At 37.8% G+C, this 23,386-nt stretch overlaps 1 protein-coding gene across 5 annotated transcripts in view; it reads right to left on the reverse strand.

Moving 5' to 3' along the window:
* Positions 1-23,386, reverse strand: part of Ppp1r12b (protein phosphatase 1 regulatory subunit 12B) — a 209,584-nt gene that overhangs the window by 62,902 nt on the left and 123,296 nt on the right. For 4 of the 5 annotated variants that reach the window (XM_070041820.1, XM_070041818.1, XM_070041819.1 and 1 more), the window contains 4 exons: positions 22,903-23,091; positions 22,476-22,665; positions 22,284-22,387; positions 21,121-21,162 (listed from right to left, as the gene is read on the reverse strand). In XM_070041820.1, the coding sequence (XP_069897921.1) occupies positions 21,121-21,162; positions 22,284-22,387; positions 22,476-22,665; positions 22,903-23,091 (525 nt within the window). Of the gene's footprint in view, positions 1-15,254; positions 15,434-21,120; positions 21,163-22,283; positions 22,388-22,475; positions 22,666-22,902; positions 23,092-23,386 lie in introns of those variants that run through there. The other variant, XM_070041822.1, reaches the window with a different exon arrangement.

Here is a 23,386-nt window from a genome sequence, read left to right on the forward strand (position 1 = left end):
CAGTATCACATACATATACAAAAAGCCAGAGGTGGCACTGTGGCTCAAGTGGTAGAGTGCTAGCCTTGAGCAAAAGGAGCTCAGGAACAGTGCCCAGGCCCAGAGTACAAGCCCCATAACCGACAAAAAAATAAAAATAAACAAAACAAAACAAAACAAAACAACAAAACACTTATTTCCATCAACACATGTAACCATATCCTACCATTATTCTCTCAGTTGCTACTACTTATTAACTCAACATGCTTCTGTCTGAACTGTTCCCTTCATCCACATCAAGGCAGTCAACTATGCTGTCTCCATTCTTCCTTTTTTTTTCTTTTTTCTCCTCTTTCTGGAATCATTCTCAAAAGCAAATATGCACCTATTGCTCCTATCTTCAAACAAAACAAAATATACCCCCCAATACAACCTTAACTATATCCCCCTTGCAAGATGCCACTGATTTCTTTGCCATTGAGCAAAAATTTGTTCCTAGAAAATTTTTTTTCTCAGTATTTTAAATTCCCTTCCACTGTATTTTCAAATTAATCAAGACTTTCCTCTCAATATTCTTAAATCACTCTTTACCTTATTGCTAATATCAAGTAGCCTTTGTCTTCTTTGACCTACCAGTACCTTCAACACAGTTGGAAAGTACCTCTTTCTTAATGTATGTTTTTTCACACTCACTGGACTCCATAAATTTCCTAGAGCAGATTTCTCTTTTGGTGTTGTTTTAGCCCACGCAGGAGCAACTAAGAGCTCCTCAGATTTGTAAATTTTCCAGTCGAATAGTTAATATATCGCACACAACTCAACATCCCTGAAACTGGACTCCCAACTTCATCTGCAGCATTGCCTATGTCACTTTGTTTCTCCTTTACGTTAGGAGCAAGCAGCTTATTTCTGGCTTTGACACTGCTGTTATGAGCAGAATAAACCCAGTCTCCATATTCAGACAGCACAGTGTGCTACTGGTTTCTGGATTCATGTTCTGAGGGGATGGGATCTTGGCAAAAAACAATGGTCCCAATCACCTGTATCCATTTGTAGCTTTTTCTTATCACAGTGACTTTCTTTCCATTATTGGCCTAAAGTGATTTTCTGTCCCTTGTTTTTAAAGTATGACTCTTTGGAAGGAAATCTTAAAAAAATATTCACTTGTCATTTGTGTTGTGGAATGGGAAGGATAAAAGTCAAAATGTGATCACTCTGCCATCTTGATCTAGAAACCTCAGAGTGGCTTTCACTTTGAAATAAAGGCAGCTCAATCTTCTGTAAACATTAACTCATATATCCAGAGTTTAAACTCAAAATCAACTGTAGTGAAAGAAAGTTCCTATTATTTGGAATTTGTTTGCATTGAAATAGATAACTGACTTACTGAAAAATCAGAAATGGAAGGGTGACCTCAAAGGTAAGAAACTTGGGACAGCAGTGAACTTCATTGGAAACCTTATGTACAAACTCTACCAATGTTTTCCCTAAATGGAATCAGACTGAAAAAAGCATTCAGAGCTTCCCTGGCCCAGGAAGAGTCAGTGCAGCAGAGGCCTGTCATCAGCACCAACCTGCACTTCTGCACCTGGAAGGCAGCCATCTGTCAGTGGAAAGAATGCTGGACTGAGAACTCAGAACTATTCTAGTTTATTCACTGCCACTAAGTCCTTACACAACTCAAGTTAACCATATCCTCTTCTATGGCCCAAGGTTTTTCATTAAAATAAGAGAGTTAAAATAGAATAGCTTCTAAAGTACCTTCCAGAAATAATTTTCTGTAGCCTCGACAGCTTGATATTTTGTAAGTAGACAGAGTCCTCTCTTCTTCAGTTTGCTGAATAAACAACTTGCCAGGTAAAGAAAGAATATCATATATTCCTGAAACCAGTTTTCAAATTAAGTAGAAGTCAGAATTACCAGATGCATGGTTTTTCTTGCTTACCACTCTACAAAGACACAGCATGGTAGCTGGATGAAGTTTCAGTGTGGGTATAAACACAATTTAAGTTTTAAATAAAACAAACAAACCAATCTAGACCAAAACAAAAATCACAAAAATAAGCCCAGACAAAACAAAGAGTAAGATGTCTATTCCTCTAAAATGTCTGTCATTGATAGTTAAGAAGATAACAAAAAATAATAAATTTCAAACTAGCCTGATCAAGTACAGATAAAGACAAAACTAAACAGCCGACAGCAGTTAGAGGTGGTGAGAAATCTGGCCTTGCATATGTAAGTCTTGTACAATCAGAAATTTTATGTAAACAAAAATATAGGAGAAAAGATAATGTTGGAATTCTGAACAGAAAAGAGTTGTGGATTAAGAATTTAAAGATTAGGGCTGGGAAGGTGGCTCAGTGGTAGAGTGCTTGCCTTGCATGCTCGAGGCCCTGGGTTCGATTCCTCAGCACCACATAAAAAAAAAAGCCGGAAGTGGTGCTGTGGCTCAAGTGGTAGAGTGCTAGCCTTGAGCTGAAGAGCTGAGGGATAGCACCCAGGCCCAGAGTTCAGGCCCCACTACCGGACCCCCCCCAAAAAAAAAAAAAGAATTTAAAGATTAGGGCTAGGGATACAGCTCTGTGATAGAGGGCCAGACTAGCATTCATAGCCTCTGGTTTAAATTCCCAGACAGGAGAATTGTTAAGGGTAGTCAAAACTTAAGTTAGCAGGAGACCCTGCCATGGCTTAAGTGGTAGAGTCTCGAGTTTGAATTGAGGTAGCAAGAAGAACTCAAGAATAAATCTCAGAGTTTCTCTGAGCTTGGACTATGGGTCACAGTAAGAATATGCATGAGCTGCTAGCTGACTCAAACTTTATAGATTGAGAGGGTGGAGCATGTACCCACCAGTTTTCAGAACTCCACCTAAAACATTTATTGCTTTCCAAAAAGACATTCACTGAAAGGCATCTTACCATCGACACTGCTGTATGTGAGATCAGCCTGCTATCAATATTCCTACATATATGGGCAGAGATGACATTAGGGGAGAGTTACAGAAGATTTCCATTTACTAGTCAAAATTTTTACCTGAGTGAAATAGGCAACCAGTCAGAAGAAAGGGATAAAAGTTCCCTGTCAATTCCATTCAGTTCATAAAAAAGGTTACTGAAGCAGTCTTTACTTTCATGTAAACTTTGTTTTGGAAATTTTCATTTTCAAAGACTTTATGGGAAAAATTATGCAAGTAGTGAGGATTATTAAAGAAATTCAGAATATAAAGACAATGACACTGAAGACTGGTGACTTATGGCTGTAATCCTAGCCACTTGGGAGAATCATGGTTTGAGGTAAGCCCGGGCCATATTTCTTTTTTTTTAATCCCTTCTTAACCAACCGCTGAGTGCAAAGGTGTGGGCCTGCCATTACAGCTGTGTGGGAGGCTAAGATCAGGAAGATAAAGGTTCTAAGCCAGCCTAGGCAGAAAAGTTCATGAGAGACTCCATCCCAGCAGAAGAAGCTTGGTATGGTGGTACATGTCTGTTGCCTCAGCTATGATGGGAAGCATCCAGGCATGTGCCCAGGTAGGTAACAAGACCCTATCTCAAAAATAACGAGTGCAAAAAAGGACTAGAGGTATGATCAATGGTAGAGCAACTGCCTAGCAAGCCCAAGGCCCTGATTTCAAATCACTCATGCTGGGGGGGGGGGGGAGGAAAAAGTCACACTTAGTCCCATCATAGAATATATCAGTATTAATACTTGGTAGTTTTCCTTCCGCTCTTCTCACCTAATCCTGTGTCTGTCCCCCTATTGTGTTTATCATATTAGGTCCATGATTTTGGATCTAGTTTCATTTATTACATTTTATCATAACTATCCAGATCCCATTATCTTTGTAACTCATTTTTAAAGTCTGCTTTATACTCCACACTAGTCCAAGGAAACATTCCTAAATGGTTAGTAGTCAGGAAACGTTAAGACAAACTGTGATTCATATTCTACTGCATGGATTAATCACAGTTTACTTAACTACTGAAAGAAGACTGGACATTTAGGTTGTTTCCAATTTTTCCACTTTTACAAATAAATGGTCTTCGGCTGTTTTGTTCAAGTACCTCATAGTCTTCCACATAGTAGGTACTCAAGGTTTTTGTGGAATGATCATATGTTTACAGAGTTGCATAATATATATGTACATATGTGTTTATAAATCTACACACATACATACATGTTACATATTCACATATATTATACCTCATCATGAAAATTTCTGAACATAAGCCATGTGTAATGTGTGTATACACACACACACACAGATGCACATACATACATATATTTAACTATCCTAGAGATAAAATTCCATATGTAGAAATTCTGAACCAATTTCAGGCTTTTGACATTTTGACAACTTGCTTTCTCCAAAGGAATTAATCTGCATTTCCTGAAGTAAAATATGAGAAGGCCCAATTCACTATATTCTCACCCAAACTGGGCATTACCTTTTCAGTCTTTGTCTATTGTGATTAGTTTATAGAAACATACTTTCATTATATTTTAATTTGTATTTTAATATTGAGATTGAACACTTCTCTTATGTTCATTAAGTACTTTGGAATAATTTTCTAATAATCATTGTTATCCACATCACATTTGCTCTCTGAAGCTCAGCAGTAGGTTACAAGGAAGAAACAGAGCCAAAAGAAACCCCTCTTCTCCCTGTAACATTTTCAGGAAGTAATTCTGGAAGAAACTTCTTTTATGAACTAATCTACATACATAGCAGGAACAGCCATTTAGAAGGAAGCTGGTACTATGCGATGTGATTTTACTAATAGCAAAACTAGAAGCTAGGTTTCTCAGTTTCTGACTTTTTTCCCCCTGAAGTTTATCTGCTAATTTCATTTGTGAAAATCTGGGGTGATGACGCAATTGAGGAGGGGAAGAGTGGGAGTTAAAGTTTCCTGTAATAATTCTTCTAAAACTTTTCTTTTAGGAAGCCATTCTAGACTAATATGGAAACTCTAAGGGCTGGTCTTTACAAGGGGCAGCCTGTAGAAACTTTTTCAGCTAAGTAATCCTGGGGGTTTTTGCAGAACTTTGTCAATACTGACCTAGGCTTTGTCCTTGATAGCATTTTGTAACAACTAACTTAGATACAGAGAGGGAAAAACATGGCCAGAGGAAGAAAAATAAATCTCAGTTTAGGTAACATTATCAGCAATGAGAACCTGACCAACAATGACACCTCAGTAATCAAACAACTAATTTGTAATTGGTAGCATAATGTTGAAAATAGTCCTCTGAGGTAGAAACATAATAGCTTTTATAGCTCCAAGATATCCTTACAGGAGGAGCCAAGAATGTTGGAATATCATCAATAAGGACAGAAAGCAGAAACATGACATGAAGGCTGTAGATGGAAGCAATTCGGAGTATTGCATGGAAGCAGTCAGAAATTACAAGGTGCCAAGTGATAGGATGATGAGATTTGCTTCAACTCTTCAAGCTGCCATGAGGACTAGTTTAAATAGTAAACTATCTTGGTACTCAGCCCACAAATAAAATGGTTACTAAACCCAAGCTAGTAACACCAGAAAACCCACCGAAGTAATTAGATGCAGATTAGTCACAAAGAAAAGACACTATTCTGCAGTGCTCCCAGCTCTCATAAGTCAGCAACTTCTCCTATTGCCAAATCCACTGGATATTCTTTAGTTCTGAAACTGCTGGGTATTATTACAATGGACTGCTGGTAGCTGCAGTTTGTCTTTCTAGCACTTGATACCTTTAACAGAATCCCCTTCCTGTGGGGAACCTATGCCACATAGATAGCTGTGGAGTCTTTTGACTTCTAGACCTAAAAGGGGCAGCCAGCAGCAACAGATAATAACATAGTAAGCTAAGTCTGACTGACTTTGGACACTAGGATACTAAGACACTAGGACAGAGACTCCTTTGAAATGAGGGCAAAAACTGCCACAGAGCTCTGATGACCAAGTTTCATCTTCCTACATTTAACTATGCCTAAAGCCAAGGCAAGATCAATATACAGATTTCTGTTGCATAGCCTTTTTGCTTGAGCTACCTGAGGATAAATAACTGTTGTTTTGGTGTAACAATACTCTTTTGTGATCTTTTTTCCTTCTCTGAGCATTTCCTTTGATCTTTAGTTGGTACCTCTCCTCCTTCACCTCTGCCTATCTTTTTAATCACTGACGTGCCCAGGGTTCCATTCAAACTCTTTTCTTGTTTTCCCCACAATGATGGCCTTCTTACCATCCCATAGTCATTCTGTTTGTTGGTTTGGTTTTGAGACAGAATTTCACTGTGCAACCCAGGCTGGCCTCAAACTCAGGATCTTCCTGCCTTCAAGTGTTAGAATGTGCCATCATGCCCAGCAACAAAATTATTCTGAAGTCTTCTCCCAGGGAATCTGCTCCTTTTGCTTGCCTTAGCTTCAGAATCCTTCTGATACTGAGCCACAGTTACTCATCAAAGTATGTCCTTCAGAATACCAGGAAGGAAAAGAAGTTAATACTCACTGCTCTCCAAGTTAATCTTGGGATATAAAGTCATTTTCATAGCTTAGAATATGATCAGCAAGCTAATGGCTTTTAAATCTTAATCTCTAGCCTTAGCACTTCCCTATACATCATACTAACTGCCTATGGAACATTTGTTTTCCTATGCCTGGCAGGTACCTCAAATTCATCATGTTCAGGACCACAGTCATTATTTTCTCCCCAGATACTTCCTTTAAATTTCTCAATCTCATTAATAGCATACTATCCATGTAGGCATTATGATTGTTATTATCTTCAACTAATTGTACAGGGGGTTTTCAATTTAACATGTCCATTTGTGCACAATGTATCTTGATCAGCCCTGTAGTCTCTATAATCAAAAACATGAATGTCATTAATTGAATTGTTCTTCAAATGGTCCTGCGTGTTTAGGTAATGGGAATAACATGTGTGACAACTCATAGATGGAAAGAAGCTGGTAAAGAACCAGACTAGCTGTTTTCATTTAGTAAAAGCTAAAGCTAGGAACTGTGCCAAACACTTATAAACACATAATTATTGTTGATTCTTACCTCCAGCTAATGGGAATTATAACCCTATTTTACAGATAAAGAATTTACAAAGTTCACAGAGGTTAGTTTTCCAAAATCATACAGCTAATAAGGAAATCAGCTTTGAGCATAGGTATTCTGGCTCTAAAAACAATACTGTTTCTAATAACCCATGTATCCTCCCAACCACTGTAGATTATTTATGTTTCATCATCCACATCCAGTGAAATACCAAATTCCACTGTTTTCAGATTTCTTAAATGTCTTTACCTTATCCATACCTAGCATTAAAAGCCTATCTCATTATGGTTCATCTGAACCTGAGGCTCCAAGTACATGTGTCCTCATGAATATACTCACACATATACACATTCTCTCTCTCTTTCTCTCTCTCTCTCTCACACACACACATCCCACACCATACACATCAAGTTATACTCACCTCAGTTTTCCAACAAGAGACCTCCAACTAAGTTATTAGTATGTTTATTCTGGCTCTTGTTTAGGGACATCTCTGCAGTAATTTAGAGGTTAGTCATGGGTCTACTTTATTATTCTCCTTTCTTTGGAGATCTTATCTATTCCTCCAACTCTACAATACCATCAGTAAGACAAAGACTTCCAAATGCTTATCTCTCCTGATTAATATCTCTTCCCTGAACACCCAATTCCTCTGTTCAACTGACATCTACTGGCATCTCAAACTGGGTGGCTAAAGGAATATCCCTTGCACCATTAAATTCTGAGTACTATGAAGTGTATTCATTTCTATACCTCTAATGTATATTGCCTGGCATGTAGTGGAAATCAGTAACTTCCCAAATGGGACCTGACTATTCTAGGGAGCTTTGAGAATCTGGTATTTTGAATGAAATGTACATTTCCTGAGAACAGGAGGGAGAAGGGATGGATTAGTGAGCTCTATATAGCTTTAGTGGGGCACAGTCATTCCTACTCTTGGGAGACTTCTATGAAATTCTCAGGCCTCTGCTACCATGTCTCCTTCTAATTCAGAATCCCAATGGGAGTGGTCTGAACATCCTTCATTATTAGCAATTGACTCCAATAAGTCTTATTGATTGGTTTAAGAAAGGCAACTACAAAAGCTCTTCTTACTATGTTAGGATCACTGAAAAGGATTTAGCTTGCTGGATAACAACATCCACATGTGCTTAGCTCCAGGCAGGCATTTCAGAAATCAGAATGGATTTATACATTGCTCAAATATTTCATTAGCTTTATTCTAGAGTACTAGAGGTCTCCATAACCTAAGAAAGTCCTACTCACAAAACATGTCACACATAAGTTAGACCCTTATTCTCAATAAAGGATTTTTGCTTCTGTCTAAAAATTAATTGTACCAATCCATGTTTAATTCTCACACCTCATATGAATCTTTGTTGTAATGTATTGCCAGCTTTCACTACTTTTTTCCTTTAAGTTTGCAGAAGAATCAAGACTTCAACTTCTCTTTCTAAAATTCACTTCTCTTAAATAATTTCAAGAGAGCATAGTCAAAGCTTTGAAGATTTTGTTCTCTTTCTCCATAAGTCCTGGAAGTGTCTCTTGTATACATAATAGGGTCAAAGTTGATTAATATATTCTATAACTTCTTCTGACTAAAGAATTGAGAACACCAGCTGGGTGCAGTGACTCATGCCTGTAATCCTAACTGCTCAGGGGGCTGAGATCTGAGGATCACAGTCCAAAGCTAGACCAGGTAGGAAAGTCTTTGCAGCTGTTACCGCTAATTAACCACACAAAAAGGCAAAAGGAGAGCAGTGGCTCAAGTAAAGTAGTAAAGTGCTAATCCTGAGTGAAAAAAGGCACAGAATACACACACACGCGTGCGCGCGCGCACACACACACACACACACACACACACACACACACACACACACACACACACACACACACACACACTTTAAAACATAACCAGCAATTAAAGTGAATGACAGAATAACAATTTTTGAATAGCACTCTTCCAAGAATCTGTGGACCTGAAAGGCAAACTCACTTATAGTCAGTCTACCAAAAAAAAAAGCCAAAACCCAAACTCAAACAACAACAAAACCCAGAGTGTTAAATGATTATGTATTCCCAGTCTGTAATCTTAGTTAACCTCAAGTCAATCCTTGGGAGGTAAGAAGGAATAGGATGAGATTGAAAAAGCAAATACGAATACATTGGGATAAACATTTTAGTCTTTCTTCTCAATAGGTAATAAACTGAAGCAGAACAGATATACTATTTCTTTTGTTTGTGTGCCCATCCTGGGGCTTGAATTCAGGGCTTGGATGCTGTCCCTGAGCTCTTTTGATCAAGGCTAGCACTCTACAACTTGAGCCACAGTTATACTTCTGGCTTTTTGGTGGTTTACTGGAGATGAGAGTCCCACAGACTTTCCTGCCTGAGCTGGCTTCGATTCACAATCCTCATATCTTAGCTTCCTGAGTAGCTAGGATTATAGGCATAAGCTAGTGTTGCCTGGCTAGATATATTATTTTTAAAATGACATGGATATAACTCCTTCTCTTTTCTTTACTCTCTCATTCTAGCAACTTCTCATTAATGCTTTTCCAAGTGATGGCTGGGAGACAGCCTATATCCCACCTCCACCACCTGCCCCAGACAGGTGGGTTCCCATGCCACAGCTGTTGACAGTAAAGCCTCTGAGGTGAGAAATTCACATGTGGGGTCATGTGCCCCTGTCCTTTCCAGAATATTCCTCTGGAGAAGAGGTAGTATAAATATCTCCACTCTCCATGGGCCTCACAGGGGCAGTGGCTCCTCCTCACAATAGCCAGCAAGTAGCAATACCCAACACTTGGGCAAATGTGAAGTTTAGCATTTAGTCACAATAGACAGCTCCATAAATTATCAGTTTGGCATGTCATTCAACTAAGTAAAATATCGCCTTAGAGTACAAAGTCTGTCTTATTAGGTATCATATTATTCAAATATTTTTTTTCCTCTTAAAAAATATCTCTATCAGGGGCTGGGAAGGTGGCTCAGTGGTAGAGCGCTTGCCTTGCATGCATGAGGCCCTGGGTTCGATTCCTCAGCACCACATAAGCAGAAAGAAAAAAGCTGGAAGTGGCGCTGTGGCTCAAGTGGTAGAGCGCTAGCCTTGAGCTGAAGAGCTGGGGGACAGTGCCCAGGCCCAGAGTTCAGACCACCCCCCCCAAAAAAAAAATCTCTATCACCTGAAAAAATTTTAGAAGTATATAAAAAGTTATAATACTCAAGACTTTAATAAGTATTTGTTTGAGCTCTGCTATAGTTTTTTGAGATGGGGTTTTGCTAAATAGGCTGGCCTGGGCTCTCCCAGACTACAGACAAGAACTGCTGTACATACATGGCTATACCAATATGGTTTTTAAATGTCCCTTCTTTCTTCTCTGTAGCTAAAGCAGGTATGAATCCAGGTTGTAGAACATACTTAAAAACATTCTAAAGTATAACAAGTATCAAACATTTTTTAAAGTCCATACTCTATTGAGGCACCATCCGTGTAAAAACTCATGTACCTTAACACTCATATTTGCATACAAAATTATGGTTTGCCTTTGAAGGTATTCATGCCACGAAATTCTTGAACTTGCAAAATTGAAAACTAAGATGGTATAGAAAAAAACTGTTAACTTGTAATTGTTTATCTTTACATTTTCATCCAAACTACCCTACCTTTTAGGTCTTACCAAAATAATGCTTCTACAGGCAACATCTGTTAGTGCCTGAAGCTTAACATTCCTGCTGAGACAAATCTATAAACACTTCATTTGTTGAAAAAGGGCTTCAAATCCTACACTAAACTTTCTACCTCAATCATGAGGCTAGAGCTCTGGCATTAGCTAAGCCTAAGCCATCGTTAAAGCTTACTAGCCATGCTATAAACAGAAGAAATGAATACTTTTGTAACCAAGGTAACCTTTAGACTACAACTGAAAGGGAAAAATTATTCCTGGAGGCTCTTTCATGATCAAAGCCATCACAGGACTGACTGCTTTGATAAAAGAGTTGAACTCAAGTGCTTTGAAGACAAACTTATGAAATTGTCATCAGAGTAATGAAGGATCTCAGGAATGCTCAAGTTGAAAATGACCCTTTTCTTGAGAATGTCATTAGTTGGTCTTAAATATGTTTAAAATAATTGAAGAATTTTGAAAAAATACCAACAAGACACTCACTAGAATTTTAACAATAGTTTCTTCTATAAAGTATGATTACGGACAACTTTTTCTTCTTTTTTTGGTCGGTTGTGGGGCCTGAACTCTGGGCCTGGGTACTGTCGCTCAGCTCTTCAGCTCAAGGGTAGGGCTCTACCACTTGAGTCATAACACCACTTTTTCTGCTTATGTAGTGCTGAAGAATCAAACCCAGAGCCTCATGCATGCAAGGCAAGCACTCTACCACTGAGCCACTTTCCCAGCCCAATTTTTTCTCATTCTTTATAGCAGAAACAATTCTTATTTTAACAGTCAAATAGTTTTAATATTCCCAACTTTGCTATCCTGAAATGATATTCAATGATATAAATTTTAAGTAATTTAAATAAAAACAAAATAAAAGCAAAACACTTTATGATAAAATACATGCATATTTATTTATTTTGTTGGTTTTGGGGCTTGAATTCAGAGCCTAGGCACTATCCTTGAGCTCTTTTGCTCAAGGCTAGCTCTCTACCACTTTGAGCCACAGCACCACTTCCAGTTTTCTGGTAGTTAATTGGAGATAAGAGTCTCACTGGGACTTTTCAGCCTGGCTGGCTTTGAACCGTGATCCTCAGATCACAGCCTTCTGAATAGCTAGATTGCAGGTGTGAGCCACTAACACCCAGTAGAACATGCATTTTTATATTGGGGGTTGAACCAAATGCTTTTTGTGCTCTCTCTGAGCTACACAACCTTATCGTCAAATATATGCGCATATGCATGTGTGTATGTATATATTCATAAACACATATGAATGTGTTAATTCTTGCGCCAATAACAATGGAGGCATAATGAATGTCTAAGGATTGGATACATCACACAATTATCACGAAGGCAGAGTTCAAGTGTAGAACTGTAGAATTTGTTGTACAATGTCATCACTATACAAGTGGCATTAACTTTTTAGGGTGAATAGAATTAAGTACAGTTTCTTCTTAATTGACATTGTGCTTGGATTTTTGAACTGTCCTTACCATCTCAGCTTATACATCAAACTAAGTTTGGTTTCAGACTCAGATGCTAGACAGTTTTCATTTAAGACTGTCCAGGGAGATAGTAAACAGTAAGCAAGCTTCAGAAGTGATATGTCATAGGAGTTTTTCATCTCTGGCCTCTTCTACTAAATATATGCACAATACCTCCTTCACCAGGTTGCCTAAAAGGACTCCTATGAATTTTTACAACCTCTGCTAGAAATGCTCCTGTTGTTTTTGACAACTAGTTGGAGGGTATTTTGTACAAAATTATTATTATTATTATTTAAAGTATGGTGGCTGTTTTTCAGAGCTGGAGTGAATGAAGAAACTTCATCTAGGTTCTCCCAGCTTTGATTGACTGGAGGGGTATCCCCCATCCCAAGGGGGGACCACAAGGGCCTGGGTGTGGTTAGACTGTGGTGCTACCTTGTTTAGTCCTGGCTCTAACTTGGTGACAATCAGTTTTATACTTTTCTGTACTTTGTAAATTTTCTCTAATGAAATGCACTATGTTTTATAATCACGGTCATGAGTATCTTTTAAAAAAAGACATAAGGTCACAGGTTACTAACAAAACTAATAACTTGAAGGCAGAAGGAAGAAATGAGAAGAAAAGATCAAAAGGTTAACTACAATATCTTTAGTAGTTGGATAAGTCTTACATAGTTTTGGGGAAGATGTTTGAATGAAGTCCAAACAGATTACCTTGAAGTCCATTTATTCTATCTTAGAAATTTTTTTCTGACTAAGGCAGAATTCACTGATATAATGAGACACTGGGTCCAAATTTACAGGGTCTCCAAGGAATACATGTGAGCTTTGGTTATTGAGTCCATAAAAGGAAGATGCCAAAAGAAGCCTTATTTTTAAGATGGCTTATGCAGCTTGGGCTAGAGCAAGGCACAACCCATATATAGAAAAATCATAGCATCCGCAGTATTTTAAGAAACTACAGTTGCACAGCAAGAACAAATATACAGTGAGAGAAAAGATCCCTCCAGGTCAGTGCAGTCATTTACTGAAGAAGATTCTTCAGAGCATACTAGATGAGAGGCTGCTTGCTACACATGGACCTTGTTGGCTGCCATTTTCCCATCTCCAACTCCTTCCTTTGATTGCTTATTGTCACCAATTATACAAATCCAGGACAGCTTGCTTTTTTACACATGCAATGCCTGCTAACTCTCAGGGGCTGGCTATATAACAGGCCTGTTTGTAACAGCCACTGCTTATTAAATCTATCCTTATTTTTTAATCTCCTTATGAACATCATCAAGTTTCAAATTTCTTAGACTTCACAAACCCCACTCATTCTGGGGACAGGCAAACTACCTTTCTTTAATTTATTATTTTTTCCCTTATCTGTCTAAAGATAGAGATTGAGTATCAAAAAAAATCTGTATTTTATTATCCTTTTAACTGTTAAAAGAAAGAGAGGCTTATCAAAGAAAAAGAGATTGTGGTTGTTATATAACATACTGCAAAAAACATAACTTTACTACATAAATGATTGAGTCTATCTGAAAACTTACCTACCATGTCTTTCAACTTAAGTCAAGCTGTTCTATCTCAACAGTGCAGTCTTGTCTGAAAATACCTTACCATATTAGGCAATTAGGCTCCATAGAGAGGGAAAAGCAAAACAGACGTAGGATTTTACCTAAAAGGAGAATGGCAAATATACTGCCCAGTGCTGGAGAGTGGAAAGAAAATTGCTGGTTACACTCCAGAAAATAAAGAGGCTTCCCAAGATTAAGTAACAAGATTAAAAAAGAATGCTTGAGAGAAAAGATCTAGCAAACAGCCAGAAGCAAAGTTGTAAAAAAACTAGAAAAATAGGAAGTGGCGCTGTAGCTCAAGTGGTAGAGCGCTCGCCTTGAGCTAAAGAGCTGAGGGACAGCACCCAGGCCCAGAGTTCAAGCCCCACGACCGACAAAAAAAAAAAAAAAAAAAAAAAAAACTAGAAAAATAGAAAAAGGGCTATTATTGACTCAAAGAAACAAGGTAGGGTAAAGAATAGTAAAGATCTATATAATTAGATCTGTTGAATACACTGTCAGAGAAGCAAAAATAAGGAGAGCAACATAGATGTAAAACTAAATCCCTGCTTGATCTACAGAGAAATTTTGAGAAATTTAATTTGCTCAGGAGTTCAAAGGATTCCAAGCAAAATTTCAAACATTAGTCCATTTCTTTCCCTCCTACTCATTTCTTTTCCCCCTACACAGTAATACCTTAGAAAATTTATTCCTCAAGATTCCTTAGGTATATGTCAGATATGGTGGAGTTAGAGAGCAATCTGGGCTATTTATCTGATTTTCCAGATACTCTATTCTTTTAAGGATAAATTAACTTACAAATTATACAATTCTAGAGATCAATAAAAGTATGCCAAAAACTACCCTAGACCAACTTAGGAACTTAAAGATTTGGAAAATAATGTTAAGTGGGTATTAATCATCTCTAATTATTTAAATGCATCAGTTCATTTTTATTTCAGAGTTTTATATATATATACTATATTGCATATAGTATATATAACAATATCATATATTATCTGTATAATACTAAAATAATATATAACAATATAAATATAATAATATACAGTATAGTTATATATGCATATATAACACATATTTTTAAAAAATGTTCTTTTTTTTAGTCCTGGGGCTTGAACTCAGGGCCTGGGAGCTGTCCCTGAGATTTTTTACTCAAGGCTAGTACTTTACCACTTGAACTATAGTTCCACTTCTAGTTTTTTGGTGGTTAATTGCAGGTAAGACTCTCATGGACTTTCCTGTTTGGGTTGTCCTAAAACCACAACCTCTTTTACCAATATTTTACCAACAGACTCCCCACTACCATGCCACCAGTTACTTAGGGCAAGTACCTTGACATCCAACAATGAATAATTCCTTAATATCATCTCTTTTACCAATGTATTTTGAGGGATGATTAGCAATCTAATCAAATTAATCAACTACTTCCAATCAGGACTAAGATTGCTAACTTTGAGCTTGAGCATTCAGTGATCAAATACTACCTGATTCTTCTAAGGGTATAGAATTCTTACTTCCTAACAGATGTAACTACCCACCTATGTCAAGGACAGCAGAAGAATGCTGATGCTCTACCCACTGAATCTTGATACTCTCAGTAGGCTTTTAAGTTGTCCTTCAAGAAGACGCTCCTTCACTCAAGAAGGTGAGATGTTACTAGCAAGTCAATTCGAACATGTAACCTGCTGAGTAAAAAAACCAAATGGATGAATAAACTGTGAGAATGGACTGTAAGCCCTAATTTCAGGTCTGCATCACTACTATAACATAAAAAGGTTACTTGGCCTGGGACATGGGATGCTCCTCCAACCAAGATGTCATGTTTCCATATAATTATTAATTTCTCTGTGCCTGTGTTTTCTTAATTGTGAAATGAGGTTTTCTTAAAAGCAAGTTATCCCTACATTCTCTCCCAACTGTATAATACCAAAAGTTGGGCGGCAAATATCTTTACCACAAAGAATTGGGTTGGCTCATATTCTTTTTTTTTTTTTTTTTTTTTTTTTTTTTTTTTATTTTTCTTGTCGGTCGTGGGGCTTGAACTCTGGGCCTGGGCACTGTCCCTCAGCTCTTCAGCTCAAGGCGAGCGCTCTACCACTTGAGCTACAGCGCCACTTCCTGGCTCATATTCTTTAGGGCACCTGTCTGCTTGCTTATCAAAATCTTTTCTGTTGACCACTTGTGCCCTCTAGTGATAAAGTCAATTATACAACAGGATTGTTTTGGGAAAGAGGTTGCTCCAGAGTAGTCAGGAGGAAAACAAGAATGTAGCAGATAAAACTCAATGTAAAGCCAAACATGGTTGCTCATGTCTATAATCCCAGCTGCTAAGAAGGGAGCAGTCAAGAGGATTGCAGTTTGAGGACTTCCAGGGCAAAAAGTGAGCAAGACCCCATCTCAATAAGGCTAGAATGGTGGCATAACTGTGATCCCAGGCACAAGGAAGCCATAGCTAGGAGGAGACCCAGATCTGAGGCTGGTCTGGGATACAAATGTGAGACTAGAAACTAAAACTCCACACCATAATTGAAGCAAAAAAGGGCTGGGGCATAGATCAAGTGGTAGAGAGTCTGCCTACCAATCAAGAAGTCCTAAGTTCAAACTCAGCAGTGCCCAATCGCTATAAAACATTTTTTTTTAAAGCTACCTTAAAAAAAAGCAAAAAGAAGGCAGGGCACAGAAGGGGAAAGAATTCAAATAGCATGCCTTTGAGTGTTCCTTTTAAAACAATTCTATGCAATTACTATTACAGAAGCCCTACCTCCACGTGATGCTTTCCATGGTTTTAGTTGCCTACAGTTAGCTGCTTCCTGAAAATGTTAAATGAAAATCCAGGTAAATAACTCACAACTTCAAAAGCATATGTTGTTCTGAAGAGTGTGGGGGAATCTTTTTTTTTTTTTTTTGTCGGCTGTGGGGCCTGAACTCTGGGCCTGGGCGTTGAGCTCAAGGTTAGCGCTACCACTTGAGCCATGGTGCCACTTCCAGCTTTTTTTTGTTTATGTTGTGCTGAGGAATCAAACACAGGGCCTCATGCATGCAAGGCAAGCCCTCTACCACTGAGCCACCTTCCCAGCCCCAAGTGTGGAAGAATCTTATGCAATCCTATTCTGTCATTTCTGGAATATGAATCACCCCTTTATCTAGAGTATCTCTAGATACAGGCATATACTGCCACCTGTTAGTCATCCAAAAACATTCTCAGTTATTGGGTTATCATTAAGACATCAGTATTTCAGTGCTTGTATTTTAAATAACCCTTATTTTACTTAGTAATAGTCTTAAAACACAAAAGTAGTGATTCTGGGTAATTTTGTTATAGTATATTACTATAAGTTCTATTTTATCATTATTATTGCTAACCTTTTCTTGTGGCTAATTAAACATCATTAGTATGTACCTATAGGTACACACAGAACTTGAAGGTCTTAGAAAGAATACACTGGATGGTAAAAGACAAAAAATACACTGGGGCATGATAAATTATATAGGACTCTAGATACTCACACAGTAAGACCAAAATAGGATATTCTTAGGGGAGAATCACAAAGGCTCAATAGCTATGTGCATTTGATCACATAAAATGATATTTATCGAAATGAACTCCAAGAAGTAGAAACAAGAGGTTTTTGGTTTTTTGTTGTTGGTCATGGGACTTAAACACAGGGCCTGGATACTGTTACAGAGTCACTTCTGGTTTTTGAGTGGTTAATTTGTAGATAAGAATCTCACAGGGACTTTTCTGCCTGGGCTGGCTTTGAATCACAATCCTCAGATCTCAGCCTCCTGAGTAGCTAGGATTGAAGGTGTGAGCCACCAGTGTTGGGCATTTTTTGTTATTTTGTTTTGTTTTTTTTTTGCTCCTTGATTGTGTTTTTGTTTTCTTTACCTTTTGTCTTGTTTGTAAGTTTATCTTTTTGGGGGAGCATAGAAATGGTGGGACAAAGAATGAACTCACTAGACATTATGATAAAAATAAACTATACAACTTGTGTGGGGAACAGGAGGGAAAAGCTGGGAGAAAGAGGGAAGAAGAGAGACAGTTCAAAAAGAAACGTACTCTTTACCTAAATTACATAACTAACCCCTCTGTACATCACCTTTACAATAAGAATTTTTAAAAAAGAAAGTACTCCCATAGATACAGGGGATGCTATTTCATAGTAAAGAAAACAAAGTACCCTTAAATACAAATGACTGAAATAGATAAAAATTAACATTCAGATGCAGTTTCTTTTTCACTTACAAAGACAAAAGATATTTTAAGATTTCCAGAGACACTCTGACACATACTTAATGTGTACAATGAAACAGAATTGCTTGAAACATGTCTGTCAAGAAGGTGCTAAGACAGAAAATTATAAACTCTTTGTCAGTCTCACTGATGGATGGGATTTACTATTGGAGACAGGTTTTGACTAAAAGCATGCACTATGTAGCCATTCTTTGTTGGGGGAGTGTGTCACTAAACAAGGCTGGTTATCTCTATCATCCACAGACAGGGCTGTCTGTGGCCAGGTAATCTTATCTGTATGTAAATCTTGCCTACATTTTTCTAGGTACATAGAAGAGAAAATGGATTTAAATGATATCAACGGGGCTTTTTAGGTTAAACAACAGAAAGGCTTCCCAGACCATACTGTTACTGATACAATCTTCTGAAATCTCTAAGCAAAGAACAAAAAATCCATATATTGGAATCATTTCAGCTTTAATTCCTACTACAGGCAAAAGATACAAATAATAACTATTGAAGTTGTCTTTCTATTCCAAAGTTAATTACTGAATGATTCCATACATCTGAAATTAAAGAATGGGGAATAATATTCTATGGTGACAGAAACGTGGAGCATGATTGACTCTTCTGGTACAGGTAACTGACTGGAAAGCACAAGGGTGAATTTTTAACATTATGAAAAAGTTTGAAGCTGATTTGGGGTGGTGGCTATGCTGATACAAGTATCAAAAGTCACCAAATGGGACATTTGAAATCTATGCATTTTACTGATTATAAATTATATCTCAGTTTGAAGGATTTCAAACTTTTGGGAGGAGTTAGTTAGCATCAATATTAAGGAGTGGGGCAGGAGAAAATGAACATGACCTCAATAAAGTTCTATTGAACTAAAACCAAGAAAGGAAGAACTGCTCTGGCTTCTCATCAGTCTCCATGCTGATTAGCTAACAGGCTATTCCAACAGAATGCCTCTCCTTTGACTGGCATATATGTTGTAGAGTTGAGTCAACTATGTTGCCTGAATGATGGACATGAAGGTATGAAAGAGTGATCATACTATTCATACAACATTTCTGATTGTCTTGAGGTACAGTTACAGCAGCTTACACTGGGCCATCATTGAGTATTTTGCTCTCTGGCCAATATGGATAATGGCTTCATACCTACTAGCATTGAAAGAATATACAGAGAGAAAAACAGATAAAGAATTTCACTGATATAAGTTGATATGTTTCATTGATATAAGTGAAGCGAGCAAATTTAAGACTTAGAAGGATGCCTCACCCAGGCTGAATCCCTATCTGCCTTTCTTTTTCTAGAACTGTGAGGCTGAAGGATGACATCTGCTAAGTGCTTGTACCAATTCCAGATGACTTGCACACATTAGAAAGGGCATCTAGCATTAACAGGGTGCTCATTCTTTTCTTAGAGTCACACTGTAGTCTGTCTGACACATGGTAAACAGTAGTAGATGCCTCAAGCATTTGGATTGTGGAATATTTTTTAGCCTGACAAGTGATTTTCATACTAAATCTCAACAGTCTCTGCTTTTCCTCACCAACCAGACTTTTCTGTAATTTTAAGTCAATGGCCCTAGATAAAATTCTCTAAGAACTAATATCTCAATATTAATACCCTTACTTAATGCCCTAGATTAGGATTTTAAAGAGGCAAGAAGCTTAGTGAAGTAGAGACAAGGCCAGGCATGGTTGATGCATGCCTGTAATCCCAGGCCTCAGCAGGTAGATCCAGGAATATAATGAGTTTGAGGCCAGCCAGGTGGTATAGTGTAGTTAAAATCAGCCTAGGATGCATAGCAAGACCTTGTCTAAAAAAAACAAACAATAAAGGTTTTTACTGACTAGTGGCATTCTATATAAAACTTCTTTGTTATAATTCCCTGGATTATAACAAGGTTATATGGTTCATTTCAATGCTTTGTAATTTATTACTTAAATTCTCTAAGCAGAGTTCCCCAAAGGAACTTTCCTATATTTACTCTTCTTGACTCCAAAAGCCTTTTCAAGTCTTTAAAGAGCTGTAGAGATGCTGATATTTGTATGCATGCAAACACATATACATACTTGCCCCAAGGGAATTTCTATGTGTTATTTCTAAACAACATAACTCATACTTGGTGAAACAGCCTCAGCTTCAACTAATGGTAGGCAATTCTCACTGCTGTTGTTACCATTCATCAGTACTGTTTTGGGAAAGCTGCCATCGATTGCATGAGATTTTTTTTCTTACTTTTTGAGACAAGGTCTTATTAAGGAACCCAGGTAGTCTCAAACTTGTGGCTTTCCTGTCTTAACCTCCTAGAAGTGCTGAAATTATAGGCATGTACCAACAAAATATTAGGGATCTTGACTAAAATATAGGCAGGTCCACAATAATTTACTATTTATATCTTCTTTGCTAAAGTCAGTTCACTGTTGATTTCCCCTATGGGTCATTAAGCATAGTAATGACAATAAGAGATACGAGAATACATATCCAATAAACTGAAGGGTACTAAAAGGCTATCGGTTTATATGATTGCCATAAAAAAGCACATTAATCAAATCACTTCAAATAATTTAGTCAAAACCAAATTCCTTTCCTCCTGCAAGTAGTTGTGAGAAGACACTCCCCAACCCAGCATTCTCTAGTGTCTGAGTGACTCATAAGAACCTGACCTATCTTTAGCCATGCTGGATACAGGCTTTACCCTTCAGAAAAGAGTTCATTGCTAGGCTTTAAAAGTTTGGAGTAAGTCAAATATAAATTATTTGTAGACTGTCTGATGTTTTACATTTTCCACACTTATTTTCTTTTCTATTAGTGTAGATCCATGGGGAAATGTCATTTTTCACTTTTCTTCCAAAGATTTCAAAGTATTTGATAAAATCTAGTAACAATCAAGAGAGAAAGAAGTGGGGCTTATAATGGTGTTAGTGATTAGCAGCTGGCACAGACAGATACTAGAAACTTGTTTATGAGTATGAGCACTGTTATATCACATAAGAAAGTACTACCAACTAACACTGGCAATAGCTCTCAAATATTCATAGAACTTGCTATTTTACTAAAATTGTATTCATGAGAACAAAACTGAGCCCTAAGGGGACCATGCCTCACTGGCTTGTCACTTACCCATGTTTCTTTGACCTCTTCAGAGACATCACCCTCATCTTCCTGAAAAGGAAAGAAGAAAAACAAGAAAATCATGGTCACTGGTGTCTTTGAAACCAGCAAGGTCATTTCCTATCAGCTATGCATCTTACTATTTCAAATATGGGAAATGGGGATTGACAGCCAAGTGATGCTCTGTTATTGCCACTTTTAACAACTGTCACAGGGAGGCAACTTTGAAATGTTACCAGTCAAAAACATCAAGTCAACAAAAGCTAAAAATGAGGCACTTTAAAAAAGCAAGATTTCATTTCATCTCTGTCAAAAGTTATCATCTATGGACAGGTAATATAGATTAATGGTATAGTCATTTGTTTACTTGGCATGTGAACGGCCCTAGGTTTGATCCCCAGCACTAGAGAAAAAAGAATTACCACTACATTGGTCCTATAACTAAGAAACACTTTCAGCTAAAATATACTTCCTAGTAAATAACTATTTTTTATTTCACTTAACAGGTTTATTTAATTTTCAAATGAATCACTGATAATATGTAGCCTTTAGTTCAAACTGTTGGGCATTTCATTTAAAATGCCAGCAGTAAGGTTGAGTGAAAAGAATCTAGAACAGGACACAGAGGAGAGTGCTCTAAAGTATTGACTGTTTTGTAGTTAGTAAGCATTGGTGTACCTCTTTAAAGACTCAAGTCTTCTGTTTTCTATTATTTGTTCTTTTTTATTTCTCTCCAAAAAGTAAAAAACTAGGTCAACAAAACTTAGATTAACCTACAGATTATTAGGCTCTAAACTTATGTGTAGTAGGATACTATTGAGTCTATGAGTTTCAGGAGTTATTCAGGAGGACTGCTAAAGTTTGCCAAGTTTAGTCACGTCTTTTAGTTGTTTATATGGTAACTGTAAATGGCTAGCTTTTTAAAATTCCTTATCCATTAAATACTGAGTGCCTACAATATGTGTAGTACTGTTCTAGGCATTGTGTACTTAGAAGGAACACATCAAATGGGTCTCCTACTAGCTGAATCTTTCTTCTCTTTTCCTCAGTGATAGTTCTTGGTAATCTTCTAGGTCAGGGCACCATGTAGGGCTTATCCTCTTCAACTCCACAGAAAGGAGATGGCAGCCATGGGAAATGTGGTATGCCCGAGCATGGACTAACCCACTTACATCCTTTGTCCAGAAGTTGATGCCTGTGCCTCTTCGCCGCCGCCTCCTCTCTCGGATGGAAAGCCTATCAGAGGACTGATCATCTAAATCTGCTTCTTTGCTCTCTGGTCAGAGATAAAACACAGTGTGTATCTTAAGAAGCTGAGGCATGTGCACTGGGGAACAGTCAACATCTTTCCAAACTATACATACCACTCTTGTCCATTTCCTTTGCAGTTGCAGTATTTGTGGTGGTCTCTGAACTCTCAGAATCAGGGGCTGAAGATTTGCTTGTCTGTAGCAGATGGGAACTGGTATAGAATGAAGGTCTTGATGTAGAAGGAGACACTGGTGTTGTGGGCTTGTCTAGCTGAGATGGATACCTCATGTGATGATAAACAGGCTAGAACAAACCAGAATGAGATATCAGAGGTCAAATAGAGCCAAACAATAAGGATAATAGACTTATTCAATATTATTCCTATCTCATCCTCCTTAATGCTAGGATTATAGGCATGTACCACCATGGCTGGTTCAAATACGGTATTTTTTAAAATGAGTGGTTCACTGTATGGTAGAGTATCACTAGAATTCTCCAAATCTATTCTGCTTGTCACACAGCCAGAATAAATAAGCTCACCTCTTCCCGGGGTTGCTGACCTTCCTCAGCTTCCTTTGCTGGGGCTATGGAGGGATCCTGCTTCTCAGTGCTCTTCTCTGCTGCTTCAGTGTCTGCAGGCTTCTCTCCTGGCTGCTCCTGCGCTTGCCTCTCTGCCCTTGACCGGCTGAAAGTCCTTTCTGCTTCTTGAAGGTCTGTTAGGGTAACACCCTAGGAAAATATCTCAAGATCAGGACAGTTTCACACTAATATGGAATAACTTGAGCAGGGAAACTCTCTCCAAAATCAAATAGTTATTGAATCCCATTATGGTTCCAAAATGTACAATGAAGACACTTAAATGCAGGATTAAAATAAACACCACAGTATGTAGAGAACTCAGGCTTGAGTCTAGATACATTTTGAATGCAATACGTTATCATTTCTAATGTTATCTCCAGAAATAGGCCAACATTGATGTCTGCCTGTCATAGGTATACTTCTTCCATGTACATAGTGTTCATAC

This window comes from Dipodomys merriami, unplaced genomic scaffold, assembly GCF_024711535.1.
Source record: "Dipodomys merriami isolate MVZ:Mamm:240054 unplaced genomic scaffold, mDipMer1.0.p SCAF_31, whole genome shotgun sequence".
In the NCBI taxonomy this organism is placed as follows: domain Eukaryota; kingdom Metazoa; phylum Chordata; class Mammalia; order Rodentia; family Heteromyidae; genus Dipodomys; species Dipodomys merriami.